The sequence below is a fragment of the Amia ocellicauda genome, chromosome 12 (assembly GCF_036373705.1).
Source record: "Amia ocellicauda isolate fAmiCal2 chromosome 12, fAmiCal2.hap1, whole genome shotgun sequence".
Classification (NCBI taxonomy): Eukaryota; Metazoa; Chordata; class Actinopteri; order Amiiformes; family Amiidae; genus Amia; species Amia ocellicauda.
The window spans coordinates 5,275,190-5,290,295 of record NC_089861.1 but is presented as its reverse complement, the minus strand read 5'-3'; the positions used below and the strand labels follow the sequence as shown (position 1 = coordinate 5,290,295).

The 15,106-nt window shown below is 37.0% G+C and overlaps 1 protein-coding gene across 1 annotated transcript in view; it reads left to right on the top strand.

The window, feature by feature from the left end:
- vegfc (vascular endothelial growth factor c) overlaps nucleotides 1-15,106 on the top strand; it is a 56,175-nt gene that overhangs the window by 39,083 nt on the left and 1,986 nt on the right. The window contains exons 5-6 of the mRNA XM_066718148.1: nucleotides 3,722-3,831; nucleotides 6,883-7,210. Coding sequence (XP_066574245.1) covers nucleotides 3,722-3,831; nucleotides 6,883-7,210 — 438 coding nt within the window. The remainder of the gene's footprint in view (nucleotides 1-3,721; nucleotides 3,832-6,882; nucleotides 7,211-15,106) is intronic.

The window sequence follows — 15,106 nt, the reverse complement described above, 5'->3', positions numbered from 1 at the left end:
TACGAGTTCAGTTCAAACGTATTTTTTGGTTTTTTGGAAAGGGCATGGAAATTCAGAATTTCAGTTTGTGTTCCAGATTTTTTTCTGTTTTTCTTTTTAGTTTACAGTAGATCTAGGCAGGTTTTTTATTTGTGCTTTACAGCCGGGCCAACTCAGTCTTTCCTGCAAAATACTGGTAGTTCTGAGTCTCTGATCAGCGATAGGGAGAGCTTTTATATAATTCTCCCTCCATTGAGACTTTAGCCAAATACTCATTCTGCTGTTCGTACTCGCAGTGGCAGATATTTTAAACCAATCCAAACCATGAAGTTTTGATCTTATTTCTTATTAATCCTTTAATGCATCTGCTAAAGTAGTATGCCTGCATAATTTGAATGCTTCTGGTTTTGCTTTTTATTCTCAGCCAGCTTTACAATTGTATAGTACACGAATGTAATTTCCTCATTCTTTTCTATAGGAAGCACATCTTTCTGAATAGTAGACTAGTTCGGTGAACTGTTTCTATTTTCTCACTTCAGGTCAGGGATCTCTAGCTATTGTTTTAGACCAGGGCCAAAATCAAAATTGAAAACCAGCAAAGGCCATTCCTTGATGGTGTTTTTGCGTAAAGCCACCATCCAGCACTGGATTTAGTCATTTGCAATTGGCGTGAGAGACAAAGTTTGAACTTGATCCCAGCCTGCTCCTGAAATCCCTTCTTTTAGTTTAAGTTCCTGTAATGACAGATGAAAGACTGATATTCTATTTTACTAGCCCGTATATACAAGCAAACCGTGAGATACCGCAATAAACAAAGATTCCCACAACAAAACAAGTTATTTCGGGTGGCATAATATGAAAGAAGATGGTCTTCGCTTTATTGTGTTTGTTTGTTTTAGCACAGTAGCTGCCATGCTTCTGATTTGTTCTAGTACCTGTATGTGCAGGTTTTCAGCACAGCCAAACCACAGCCTGCTACAGTTCATTGGATTTCCGATATCATGTCTTAGTTTCTTCCCCTGCAGACAAATGATTGAATGTGTTGTGAAACCACATGATTAACAACATGGAAGGTGTCATCTTTCTTTAGAAGTTGTTACAATAAGTCCCAAGACTAAATAAAATGAAAAGCACTGCTTAATGTAGCCTGGGGATATACTGTGCCGGATACAGGCATTATAACGTCTGACTGGCAGATCTGTGATCTTTAGGTATGCGTTTCGAAGACTTCCTGCTATGCTACACCTTTATTATTTTTTCCAGAACCTACTGGCAATATTTATGGTCTTTAGAACAAAGCAGGGTCAGAGGAGCTAGTCCAAATTAAATGTCTTTTTAGTCCAAATTCAAAATATATATAGGTGCTGTACTCTCCCGTGGAATGTAATCATTCTGTCTCCTGTGAAGAACCCCACAGTGCCTGTTTTGGGTTTGTGTCAGGTCTTTAATCCTATGGAGCACTGACTTAACGAAGAAGTTAAACAAAGAGTTGTGTTTATATGAATTACACCTACTTTTAGTCACCATACTATGAACTGGTTGGATCTTCAGAGAACTATGGGTCATAATGGAAACAACCAAGGCAAAATATAACAGAAATATGTTTTTTTTTTTTTTAAGCGAATGTGCAAGTTATGATCTCACGATATCTGTTCAAGTCTGAAATCAGCACTGTGTAGGTGGATTTATTTATTTAAATGCATTTAAATTGTACATGTGATTTGACAATGTGGCCATCTTTAGTGCACATTGCCTCACATAAATAACTGAGCAAAGCAGAATTAAATAAATAAATAGATACATACATACATACATAAATAAATAACACTACCCGCAGAAAATATATTTCAGGTGTGTCCTTGTAAACTGGAAATTCATTGTCTTCCATTCTTTGAATTAAGAAACGGTGGATGCCAACTACAGCATGTGCATTTTATTAAAAGTGAGTTCCTTAAAGCAGCAGGTATTCCTTAACATTTTTTACTGCATTTGTAATCCCTCTTCCACTCCTACATTTTAATCCCTGTTGACATTTACCGCACAGATAAGCCAAGGCAGGGTATTATTTCTGACCAGGAAGTATTTAATAATATTCACAGACCATAAAAAAGAAGGAGGTAAAAAACAACCTTTAGCATAGGCAGTGCACAGCTTTATGTTCAAAAATATGGCAAGCGTTAGTCAATCAAATCTCAAAGAATGTATTTCACATTTGCTTTTGTTTATGTCCTGGCATGTGGTATTCAGGGTTACGGAGAAAAGGTGACTCTTCACCAGACACAACTGGTTTCGCTGTTCTGAATGAATATAGTCACCACGACCTCATACCCTACATCAGTTATTATATATGAATGGATGTAACTAATACCAGCAACATATTTTGGTTTAGGTTTAAAGCAGTGGCCTCGAGCGCTAAGTCTGATGATTTCAACGTGGTACCACCCCCCTGGGCTCACCAGGACTAGGGTTGGAGAGTTTTAGTTTAAAGGCTTTAATGGGTTATTCTTTCCATTAATGAGTAAACTATAACACAACACTGCTTCTAATAAAGATTAATAATAGAGTTTTAACAACAGTGCATCATGTTGCGTACTGATCATGATTTATCTTGCAATAGATGTCAAAGCTGGGAGTTCCTAATGTGCTTGGTTTGTGTTTACAGTTTTCTGTGACAATTGTCTTTGTTATTTACTCCATTTATGGCAGACTGCATACAATGCACACGCAGGTTTTCGAGTGCTGTAAAACCGGGTGCAGCTGCCGATTAATCATATCCTAAATGTGACAGGAACAGGGGGAAGTCTGTGGGTCCTCAGCCCATGTCAGGTGCCCCTGGGACCAGTCTCTGTGAGCCTAGATCCTGAGCTTGAATCACAGTACTGGAGAATAGTGAGAAATACAACACTGCTGTTTCTTGTTGTATTTGGTGCCAGGTGTTTAATATGAAAGGTGTTTAGCTCTGATGCTGGGACATTAGTTCAGATGGACCACATCATGATAAGTAGGACATCATGATGTTGTACAGATATGGAACAGTCCGACCATTGCTGGATTTTCAAAAACAAAACTGTATCAGGGTTGCTCATAATCAGATATAATAATCAAATCTAACCATTGTGTCCTGTCAATTTATATGATCACTTTCTCTGTAACACATCTACAAAATAATTCCCTGGATTTGAAGTTCCTATTCCCCATGACTATCCTGTAAAACCAAGCGAAAGCTGTAAAACACATTGGAATCATATCGTAATCCTTAGATTTTATACCTATTTTGTAATACATTCCCCATTCTCTTCCAACCCCAGCATGTTACACAAGAGAGGCCTGTTTTATTGCTTCCAAATAAATATGACGTTGAGGTTTCCATGTATTCTACTGACGCAAATGCCTCCATACATTATAGATCATGTTTATGCTCATAATATACTTCTGCATTTTTTTCTGTACCGCACGTTTAATTCGATTATTTTGTTTATTTATTTTTAGCAATTGCAATGCCTTTGGGCAACATTTTTAAAGAATGCAACTGATTAGTGTTTCAAATGGAGCATAGCTTCGGGGATTGGAAGGCCAATTCCTGTCAGACAGGCTCCATGTGTTCCCTATCACCACAGCAGTACTTTGTTTTTGATTTAAAATGGAAGCAATGCAGGGAAGGGAGAGAGGGACAGTCCAGAGTACCCGTTTCTTGAGTTCCTGTTGAATTAGCCTCTTAATGCATGTTCCATTTCCCTTACAGGTGTCACGTGGCTAACAAAACCTGTCCCAAGAATCATGCCTGGAATAACCGCCTCTGCAGATGTGTGAAGCAACATGACTTTGGCTTTCCTTCACAGTACTCAGGCTCTCGTAAGTGTTATTGCATTTTTTTCCCCCCTGAGATGACATCCCTTCCCTGAGCAGTATACATTCATGGCCATATACACCATTGTATTGAATGATAACGTTTTATAGAATTAAAATCCCTGTGGCTTTGCATTTAACGTGTGGGAGTCTTTTGATGCACAGGTGAATGTGATGTGACTTGACTGACGAGCTTTCATTCTTAAAGCATGGTTTTGGTGTACAGATGTTGCTTGAAGCTCTCTTTGCCTAATATAGGATGAGACCTCAGAGATAGCTGCATTTCATTAAAGTCTTCAAATAGTTCACAGGTGAATCTGAATAACCTGTTTCATGTTAAAACCGCAATTCTACAGTCCAGTCAATCCAACTTAGTAGGTACATCCAGCTAAGTGGCAGGCAATAATAATTAATTAACTCATAAACTGCTGGCTCATTACAGTGGAAATATATTGGGGAGGCAGTTGATTTGAAGCAAAGGTCGATAACTATTCTTTGGTATGATTTTGTATATAGATTGTCAGCACCCTGCTCTACCTGCAGAATACAAAGCAGTAAAAGGGAATAAATCATTTTTGAATATTGTGACTGACAATATTCAGTATGAACTATCGACATTTCCTTCAATTTAGATTATTTTGCTTAAACCACCCTCATAGGGTAGCCCCTCAGATTGTTAAATCTTCAGTAAAATACAGCAGTTTATTGTCCCTGTGGGAAGCAGTAATAACCCTAAAATTATTTTACAGCGAAAGGATAAAGTATTTATATGTTTAGAAGGCATAAGGCAAAGCAGTCATTAAAGACATATCTCTTTTCCCCCACTCCTTGTAAATAATTAATATTGCCATATGTTATGTGGTTTTTGGCACATCATGTTTTCTGAAAAAAAAAAAAAAAAAACAGAATACATATTTCAGACACATTGCCTTGTTTGAAACTTATAATGAACGTAAGGTTTCAATTTTATATATGTTTCAGCGATTGTGAATGACTTTCCAATCCTGTTTGTCTGAGCCTTTCACTCTCCTGTTTTCTGTAAACAAAAGGCAGTAGGTCTGAATAAACCGACTTGAAAATGATTAAACTCAAATCAACAAGATACAGTAGACCATTTTAACATAATACAAAAAACACGTGGTTTGATTTCATGGTGTAAGAGATTATATGCTCCCATTAAGTGTATACTTCAAAGAGTAAAATAGTCTGTTATAAAGGAGATTCATGACTTTAATGATTTCAATCAGACATCAAGCTGTGCGCAATGGTCAGTGTGACAATGCTTGTGCTCCGCTGGGTTTATTACTCAAAGGGGGAGTCCTGGCCAGTTCTTCCCACTGACACTGACGATGATTGAAAGCATTTGTACATCAGATTTAGTAACGTTTCGGTGATGTCACACAAAACGGTAACAGAAACCCATCCACTGCACGGTGAAAACAATCCCCAGAGATCGTCAAGAGTCATGAATCAGAGTTGATCCTTGCTTCTAGTTGTAGTCGTTTTCCAAACAAGCCTGAATTCAGCAGAAGGCATTACATTCATGAATGAAAAGTGTCTCACCAACCCAAAACAGTGGATTATTTAAGATGGCCATGTATCAAGAAATCTATTGTAGTCAGTCGCGGTTTAAAAATAATGAATTGGAGATGATTTGGCTGATTAGGAGGTGAAAGTGAGGAATTGCTGTAGGTAGTGTATCAGAGTTTAATATTTCAAAGGATAATCATTCCCATGCTTTACAGTTTACTTGCATGCCAGTAATTGAAATATTGTAATAATAAAATCATAAGGACTTTGTTGTTCTTGAAAGGATTTTCTTTTTGTATGTGAATTACTGACTTTACACTACATTTGCTAGTAAAAAAAAAAGTATAATTAATCTTGAGAATGCCAGTTTTCTGTTATTACAGATGTTGATATCAGGTCAGTCTGAGAATTAATCAGACTATTTGAAAAAATAAAAGTATTACATAACTTGGTCGGAGCTCTTAAAACTGAAACATTTGAAATGACTAGAATTCAGAATCAGACACATTGCATTGCTGGTTTACGGTACATAATTGTAACAGAATTAACTTAAAAAGGTAGTTTTTTTGTTGTTTTATTGTTGTTGCTGTTTTTCTCCAAGAATGCGAAACATTAAGAAGCAGCTGTCAGGGCCACAGGGGACACGGAGTATTGCAAAGAATGAAGGCCAGGAATGTGCGATTGAGAACAGTTCATCTCTGAAACAACAGCAGAATCTGAAAACAAGACGGTTCTCTAGCGTCTCTCGGCTGATACCAACTCTTGTTCAAAATAGTGATTAACTGATCAGTAAGAGTGGAATCCAAAGACATTACTCAGCAGGCAAAAACTATAAACTGCTTACAGATGCCCCGGTTTATGCTTCACACTCACAACACATTCATATATAGTTTCTATACAAACTAAAAAGTGTTGGGAAATCATAACCAATCAACCCAGTTTCTCTCAATCCAACTGAAACCCACACATCCACGCACAACAGAGCGTGCACCGTTGATAGTCATACCTGAAACAAGGACTCTCCTCATTGGATAAGGCAGAATGCTGCCCTCCAATCAGAGCTTTGTTGCGGTGATAGATACATTTATTTCAAAACTGAATTTAGATTTTACAGCTACTATAAGAGAACAACGATGATATTTTAATCTGTTGTTTTAATAACTGTTGATGAGAATATGAAACAGAGGTAATTTAATTGTCCTAATAGTTTCTTTGCCACCTGTAAATACACAACAATGTATAATACAGTCTGTGAAGATGTAGTGTCTCAACGGGTATAAAAAAAGCTAGGGTAGAAAGTAGGTTGACTCTTACAGTCTAGACAGTGCTGGTTCAGATCTGTGCTGTGACAATTGAATGACCTGAATTGTTTTCTGGGACAACCATCCAGTGGTCAAGTTCTACTGGGGTCATAGTTGGCTTTGCATTCATGCAACGGTGATGTAGGTTAACTCTGGCGTAGGTTATGTGACGTGCTGAAAACATTAATTAATATCTTCCTACATTTTTATGCTTTCTGTTTCCCAGACTCTTTTGCCGGATTCGATGATATCTGCGGACCAAACAGAGAACTGGACGAGGAGACCTGCCAGTGTGTGTGTAAGGGACGCTTGAAGCCCAGCAGCTGTGGACCTAACAGAGAACTGGACAGAGATTCTTGTCAGTGCGTTTGTAAACTACTGCCATCTTCATGTGGACCTAACAGGGTTTTCAATAAGGACACCTGCCAGTGCGTTTGTGCGAAGGCCTGCCCAAAGCACCAACCGCTAAATCTTACAAAGTGTGCCTGCGAATGCACCGAATCTCCCAACAGATGTTTCTTGAGAGGGAGAAGGTTTCATCATCCAACGTGCAGGTAAATCAACCTTTTCCGCCACCATTAAAACTTGACAGATTTGTATACAGACACCTAGACTGAAGGTTTTGGTTTGTTCTGTCACTATAGAACTATAGCTTCGGGAACAGAAAAAATAAAATTAAAAAATCCCTAAATCGCTAGGCTTAATCCACACAGACTCAATCAAAACTTTGACCCCAGTTCCAATTGCAAACAGTAACACGTTGCAGGTTTTAAACTATGTAGAAGGGAGAATTGTGTGTCAAATAAAAAGTCACCTTCAAGGACTGATGATTAATGAGAAATCTGGTTTATTATTACATCATGCACTCTAAGAAAGTGATAGCATGCGAGATGCATCAAAGGAAACTGAAAAAGAAAAGCGGTTTCAGTTGATCTAATTTATGTTATATAAGTCTGTGGATATATCAAGTTGCCTAGACAGAATTATTAATATGTATGTGTTGTATTGTCTTCAGCCAGATAGAAATCTGAAAGAAAAGTGAATCTTCAGAAGTGTATTTTCCAAAACCACAAAATATGGTAAAACAATGCCAAACATTAGAGAACTATGACATTGGCTCATAGATCAATTAAAGGAAGATCGCGGTTAAAACAGCTGTCTTTTGTCAGGACCAAGGCAGTAACGATGATGTATTGCAAATAAAACCGTCCTCCAACTGTGGTTGAGAGAAATACACAGCAAAACACTGAAAATATGTAATTCAGAGTTTGAAAATGAAAACTTAATCTGACGATTCCAAGAAAGAACTCCTGAGACCGCTTCCAAAGGCATGTGGTGTCTCCGTACCGCTGTATTGCAATATTTCAACATTTCTGAAAATAAGTAATCGATATGTAAAACTGAACATTATCAGCTAATTGCTTATCTGTTAATTGAGCTCCAGCTATGTTAGGCAAACAGCTATGATGAGAAAAACCTTAGCAACCCGGTGTGTTTGCAATAGCTCATATGGACATGGACGATTTGCTATACATCTGTTTACAACTGAGAGGAACTCGTGGACACAGCCATGCAGATTTGCAGGTAGTGATACCACCCAGTAAATACGTTTCACACCTGTGATATGAACAACACGGTATCTGAAAAAAAGATGAAAGCATTGATAGCCTGCTTATCATGAAGGTAAAGCAGAACAGGCAGACCCCAGCTAAAATAAACACACACACACACACACACACACACACACACGGAAGACACTTGTTTTCATTTTACTCTCGGGAATGTGTCCAAACAAAGATTTTGTGGAAAAGATGTCTGGGTTAACTTGAGCTTGAAGCATCTCTTCCAAAGTCATGACCGGCATGCACATATCACTTCACATTGGTTCATTTACATTAGTATAGACATTTGCACATGCTCTAAAAACATACTGTAAAAACATCATGAGAGAAAATTAGATTTTGACTTATTTTACTACTACTGATGACAATAATAATAATAATAATAATAATAATAATAATAATAATAATAATAATAATAATAATAACAACATAATAATACATTTTGAAGAAAAGTTGAAAGACAAAAATGTCTTGTGATTTTCAGGTAATGGTTGATAAAATAGTTCCATAACAAAAATTCTGAATGTGTACGACTTTGGCCGAGATTAAATCAAAACTTAGACCTACCTGTTGGCAGGTCCAAGTGTCTTTGAGTTAGACAGGGTCTCTTTGCGATTTCTATTTACAAAGCATCGCAGAGTTGGCTTGGAATTTGCCATTGGCAATTGGGCGGAAGTGTCGATTTAATCCTGGACTTTGTCGGGGGAATTAGGTTTCCTGCCGGGTTGATATGGTACATTTGGAAGATGACAGCTTGGATTTATAATATCTAGATGGATAATATAATTTGTCATGTATTGAGAATGTCTAAATCTTATGTGTGAAGCAGTTCTGTCATCAAGTCATTAAATATGAAGGTTTTTGGTTGAGGATAAGTTATTGCGAGTTGTATTTAATTCATCTGATATATAGATATGTGAGGCAAGAGTTTAATATGGGGTTAAAGTGAAACATATCAAAAGTGCTAGAACGTATAACACTTTGGCCGCCTTACAAGAATGCACCGCACAGCAGCTGAGCCTAATTTGCTCATTTTAAAGCACATTTCCGATATAAGCATTCAATGTATAGAGTGATAAACAGCTAAGCTACCTATGACTGTTTGAAGCATGATTGTCTTTCAGTGGAGGATTGTTTTGAGTCACAAAGATAACTTTTTTCATTTATTGTTCTCTGTAATTCAAGGATTATTGCTGCCTTTACAATTTTCTGTCGTGATCTGGCTTAGAAAATGTATATCTTCTTGATTGATCAATTTCAAAGAACACTTATGTTGGAAGCATAAGTCTCCATTCTTAGCTTAATTTCTCTTATATTCTGAAGTTCTACATTTGATATTTATACTCCACAAACCATAACCTTAACAGTCAAACATGCATCGTACACAGGTTAAGACTCGAAACGGATGTCCGCATGACAGATTTCATTTCACCTGGAAGAGCTGCTTGGGGCAATGATTGCTGCTTTAACTTTTTATGTTCCACAGTTGTGTCAGTAACTTGTATTTTATGTATGTATTTATTTTTACATTTCCTTGAACCATAGCTCTATCTGGTACAAATGTTCTGTATCCACTTGTAAGTGAACAGTCGTGATTTGCTTTCATTTTTATGAAGGTACATCATTTACATTTGTTGATGTGATACATTTGAAGGAAAAAAAAAGTGAAATGTTTCTTAAATGTTAAAATGTTTCATAAAGCTAAACCTCTCGAGGCAGTGACTCATAAGGGCCAGGGTTATGTCCGGTTCCTGTGGCACAGATGGATGGAGTTGACATTCCCCCTGGATACCCTAATGTATTGCAGGTTAGCCCCCAGCTACAAGAGCTAGGTTCTCATCCACAGCTGAGTGGACTGGGGTTACGCACGCAGCTGATGAAAACCAGCGTGGAGCTTGCATGTCACCACTTCCAGCAGCAACTGGATTTTCCTTTGGCAGTCTCCAATCCATGCACTGCTCAGCTTATACATTGTCCCGATATGAGGCTTCAGATACATTGTAGTACTCGCTTGGCCAGATAGTTTTGAAACAGCACGAGGATATGTCCATGCATTTGATTGTACGACAGAGATTTTACTTTAAGCCATAATTAACAGACTAAAGGTGCAGCTGGAAGCTTTCAATCTTTTTATTATTACTCTGTTTTGCCTTTACCAACATGTTATACATTTGGTGGAGCGCTTGTCTTATAGATATATGAGGTGGAAGTTTGACATATTTATGTTAATAATAGATTTTACATTAATTGATTTGAATGCTGTCTGCCTGTCTAAGGAGATATGAATGGAAAGCTGTACTTTTGCTTTAATCATTTCAATACAGAAGCCATTCTGATATATATCTAGCTAAAGAATAAGATGTGATTAGATGTTTTCCTTGGCTTGAAAGACTGAGCCTGAATTTACTCTAGGATAGTTATTTGTGAAGATATTAATGTCCTTTTTGGCAATTAGAGAAGACCATTGGAGTTTATTTTTAGTAAACTGTGTTAATTAACATAATTTGTATCTTATCTAAGCATTGTGTTGAATTTAATATTAGCATTTGCATGCAAAAAGGCACACGAACTGTATTGTATATACACAACCTGGCAAAAATAATGTGCTTTTGGCATGAACGCTTTGGTTATAATTAGTAAACACACACTCTATAACTGTATAGCAAATATGCAGACATTTGCAAGTTGTTCAGGGCTGGTTTATGTATTCCCAAAGTCCACATTTGAAACACATTAAATAACTTTTTTGGCGTTTTAAGGGATACGTATAAAGGTATAATACCATCCACTGTTGGCACCATGTATTGAGATTTAATTGAGCCTCTATCAAAGAAGTCTTGATTGCATTTCTTGATTATGATGCTGAAGGTACAGTGGCAACTACAGTCATTAGCTCAGTAATGCAACTAATACAGTTTAAACATTTCCGGGGTAGGATCTTAGTTGAGCTAATCAGTCAAGTCCTAGCGTGACCTAGAAAACTACTGTGTGTACGCCTTAATCAAATTCACATATCTGTGTCTGTTAGGAAAAGCATCAGCTGAAGCTGGGGATGTTACCTGAACAGCATTTCAATCTGAAAGTTGGGCCTGTTCACCCTGCAGCTCAAGCTCATCTGCTTTCTAAAGAGCAATTTTTTTATTTTATTTTTGACTGCATTAGTGTAAGTTTTCACACAGAACATTTAATTAAGGAAGCAGTAAAGAACAATGGTTGCCGTACATCAAATAATGTTTAAAATCCTTGGTTTGAAGCAGTGCAACTTAAGTGTACATTAAATAATATGTCATACTTATTATTATTATTTTTCTGTGTAGAGGCCCTTAATATATCGTTATGTATCAGATCTATATTTCTTGTTCTTGTCTTTGTTATCTGACTGATAGGACATGATATTCTTACATATAACCTTCATTTTACAGCACCTTGGCTTTTCTGTCCTCGACACCTCTCGTGTTAATGCAGGAATGTCCTTCCATATCTACTCAGTCATGTGTTTCAGGTATATTATGTCCTATTCTGGAGGGGGAGGATTTGCCTTTTACCCCACTTTGTGTTGATTGGCTTAGCATTCAAACCTTTTTTTCCAAATAAACTCCTGTAAAATGTAATAACTTGCTATTTCCCGATACATGTGTAATCTGTAACATAAATCTTAAAATAAACATCAGATCCTATTACACAACCTTATAAATAATGTGTTCTAGTATCCAGCAGTCGAGAAGGTACTTGTTTTACTATCCAAGTGAAAGCAATTCAGTACGTTCTGGTCAATTAGTAAATCTTTGCCAGTAAGAAACATTTTTTTAAGGTGCTTTATAGGCTATATTTGCAGTTGTTGATATATACAGCTCTGGAAAAAATTAAGAGACCATTTAACATTGATTTCTGAACTTGGAGTGGTCTCTTAATTTTTTCCAGAGCTGTGTATGTATATATAAGAGTAATCTGTATATACATTATATATACATAAATATTACAGACTATTGATTTCATCTATATTTCTGATTACACTTTTATTTTATTCTTTAATGGCCCATGTGAATTCCCTACTGTATTGATAAAATCGCCCCTTATTGGACCGCAGATTCATATATATATATATATATATATTGCGGTTGCCTCCCTTTTTATATAGTCAAGATGCATATGCCTCTGAATATAATTAACCCCATTATTTGTTTACCTCTTTTTCGTTGTAATATACGCTACATCGGCTACTGTTACTTGTAGTGTAGGAGGCTCGTGCAATGTGTTACTTTTAACATTAGCCCTACACATTACACATTCTCATCTGTAAAGCAATAGTGCAGAATTTTAAAATGCACAGTACAGCATTATGGTTACTCTATGCACTGTATAAGCTGTGTTACTAGATGTATTACTGCCCTGTTTATAATCTCTGAGGCCTGCAATGAAACTAAAATCGATGGTACAGCGATTGTTCGTTTTTTTTCCCTCTCTCGCTATATCGTGGCCTCCGATATTAGACTTTTTATTAGATTTCATCACCAGCGATATAACAAGGGGGTGGTGTATTCTATTAGTCATTCATATGATTTTTACATTGCATTGCTAGTAAAAGTGTCCCTTACTTTTGATTAGTGCACCACAGGAGGGTTAGCGGATGGAATTGCTATGACAAAAAGAAAAAAGAAAGTTAAATGAATGAAAACAGCTGCTAGCATTAAGGATTGTCATACTTCCTGATATGAAGTCATTTTTTCTCGCTTTGGGAACGTTGGGACATGATTTGTGCGCGTCAGAATTATTTTTACTGCAACACTTCACTCGCCGTTGCCAGTTACTGGTAAACACAATGCAAAACGCATTATTTACAAGGACCTTTGCAATAAATATGAATGTAAAGTATCTGCTTATGTGATTACGATCGTAACCAATACAGATTGCTCCACTGAAATATTTTAATCATAGTGTTTGGCTGGTTTAGTATTACCTGAAGACATTTTGATTAACGTGGAGATGAAAGAGGTCTATGAACGGATGTATTTATTTATTCCTTATTGTTTGTCACATTCTGGCGTGACCTCATGCTTTAGCAAAACATGTTCGCCGCCAAAAGTGGGTTAAACGTCCTCACGGGATTGCCAGCTTTTCCCTTCCTACTGAGGCATACTTATGAGCAGAGACCTTTTCTTTAGAGGAGGGATTTATTTGTATGTTTGCTTGTCTGTTTTGGAAAGTAAAACCTACACTGTGCTTAACAGTATGTTAAGTATTTAAGTAACATGTTTGTATAGGCATCATGTTACAAAGCAAGTGTGGCTTGTAAAGCAAGGTACTTATTTACTACCTTCAATCAAATAGCAGTAACCAGTGTGTTAACCTGACACAACAGGCATTTGCAATGACCTCGTGCGCACACACTCGATCACTCTACACAATGATAGTGAGGTTTAGATTGACAGCGCTTTACTAATCAGTGGCTCCCACACTCACGTTGCTTTAATGGACCCATATCACACAATACAAAACAGTAGAGCTAGCTGTTTCCCCTCAGAAAGACTGAGAGCAGAACAATTACAATGAGATCCAGTGGCTTGAAATATTGTATGGAAATATTTACAGAACTTGCTCAAGCATTTCACATACAACAATTGGTCAATGTGCAGTCTCCCCCAAATGAGTATTTGTTTAAAGGTAGTAAATCAGCTTCCAGTTCAGGCAAGGCCATGTAAACTAAACATTTCTTCTCATTTGTAAACATACTATAGTAAACATGGACACATTCAGATAGACCTATACATTATGTATGGGGGGTTCATAGGGTGTTAGGTGGTTTATTAGATATATTACAATATTCCGTCAGTTTAAATTCACTGAACTGTTCCAGTATAAACTGCAGTTTTAAGTGGGCATAAACAGAAGCCAAAGAAAAACTACATTCTGGACTGAGAACAGCAGGTACTTCTTTCAGACAGAGGGGTGGGCTTTTCTGTGTGGATTTAGTCTTTAGAGTCTGGAGGTCTACTGGATCAAAATGGGCCAAATGTCTTTAAAAACGTCTTGAAGTATCTTCTCCAGGCACAGAGGTCCATGCAATGCAATACATTATTTGTATTAACCTTTATTATTAACCTTTCAATCCAAGTTCCATTAAAACACAGCAGGCAACTTTCCCTGTACTCTAGGGAAATAAAAAAAAAAAACTCCCCACACAAATCAAGCCCTAAAAGTCTAAGTTGTGAGCGAATATCTAATTACAATAGGCTAGACAGAGGCAGTCTGTTTTCTGGTTTCTATACACTACCCGAGTACAGCTTCCTTACCCATAATGCATATGCTTGATGTTTTCTTTGTACACTGATCTGTTGAACCGAATAATACATAAATATTAGGCCATTATTCAAATTCATATTTCCAAACCTGCAACGATCTACAATATCATCTAGAAATACTGCTCCCCTAGACTGAATCTCTGCAATCCCAAAACTAAGTGTAATCACCTCCTGAGCCATGATGGTTTCTATAACATGATGTTCTTCAGGCAGCATTCTCCAGACATATGTTTAAGTTACAAACTTTCTAATCAAAGGATGAGATATTACACTGAAGCGTTTGCAGGTATAAGAATGCACTTTTGGGTAATCCTCAGCAATTTCTCATTGTTGTGGGAGGCGGTGGGGAGCGTTTTCTTCTCAGTTGGTCCTTTCATTTTGACTATATCCATTCTTTTGAATTATTATTTTGCAGTCTCGAAGCTCTCTTTGAGATTTCAAACTTTTTTCTTTGGACTGGTCTGCCTCTGATTATTATCTCGCACACATTTCCTTACAGTTCCTGTACTCTTCTGTTTGACTCAACTTT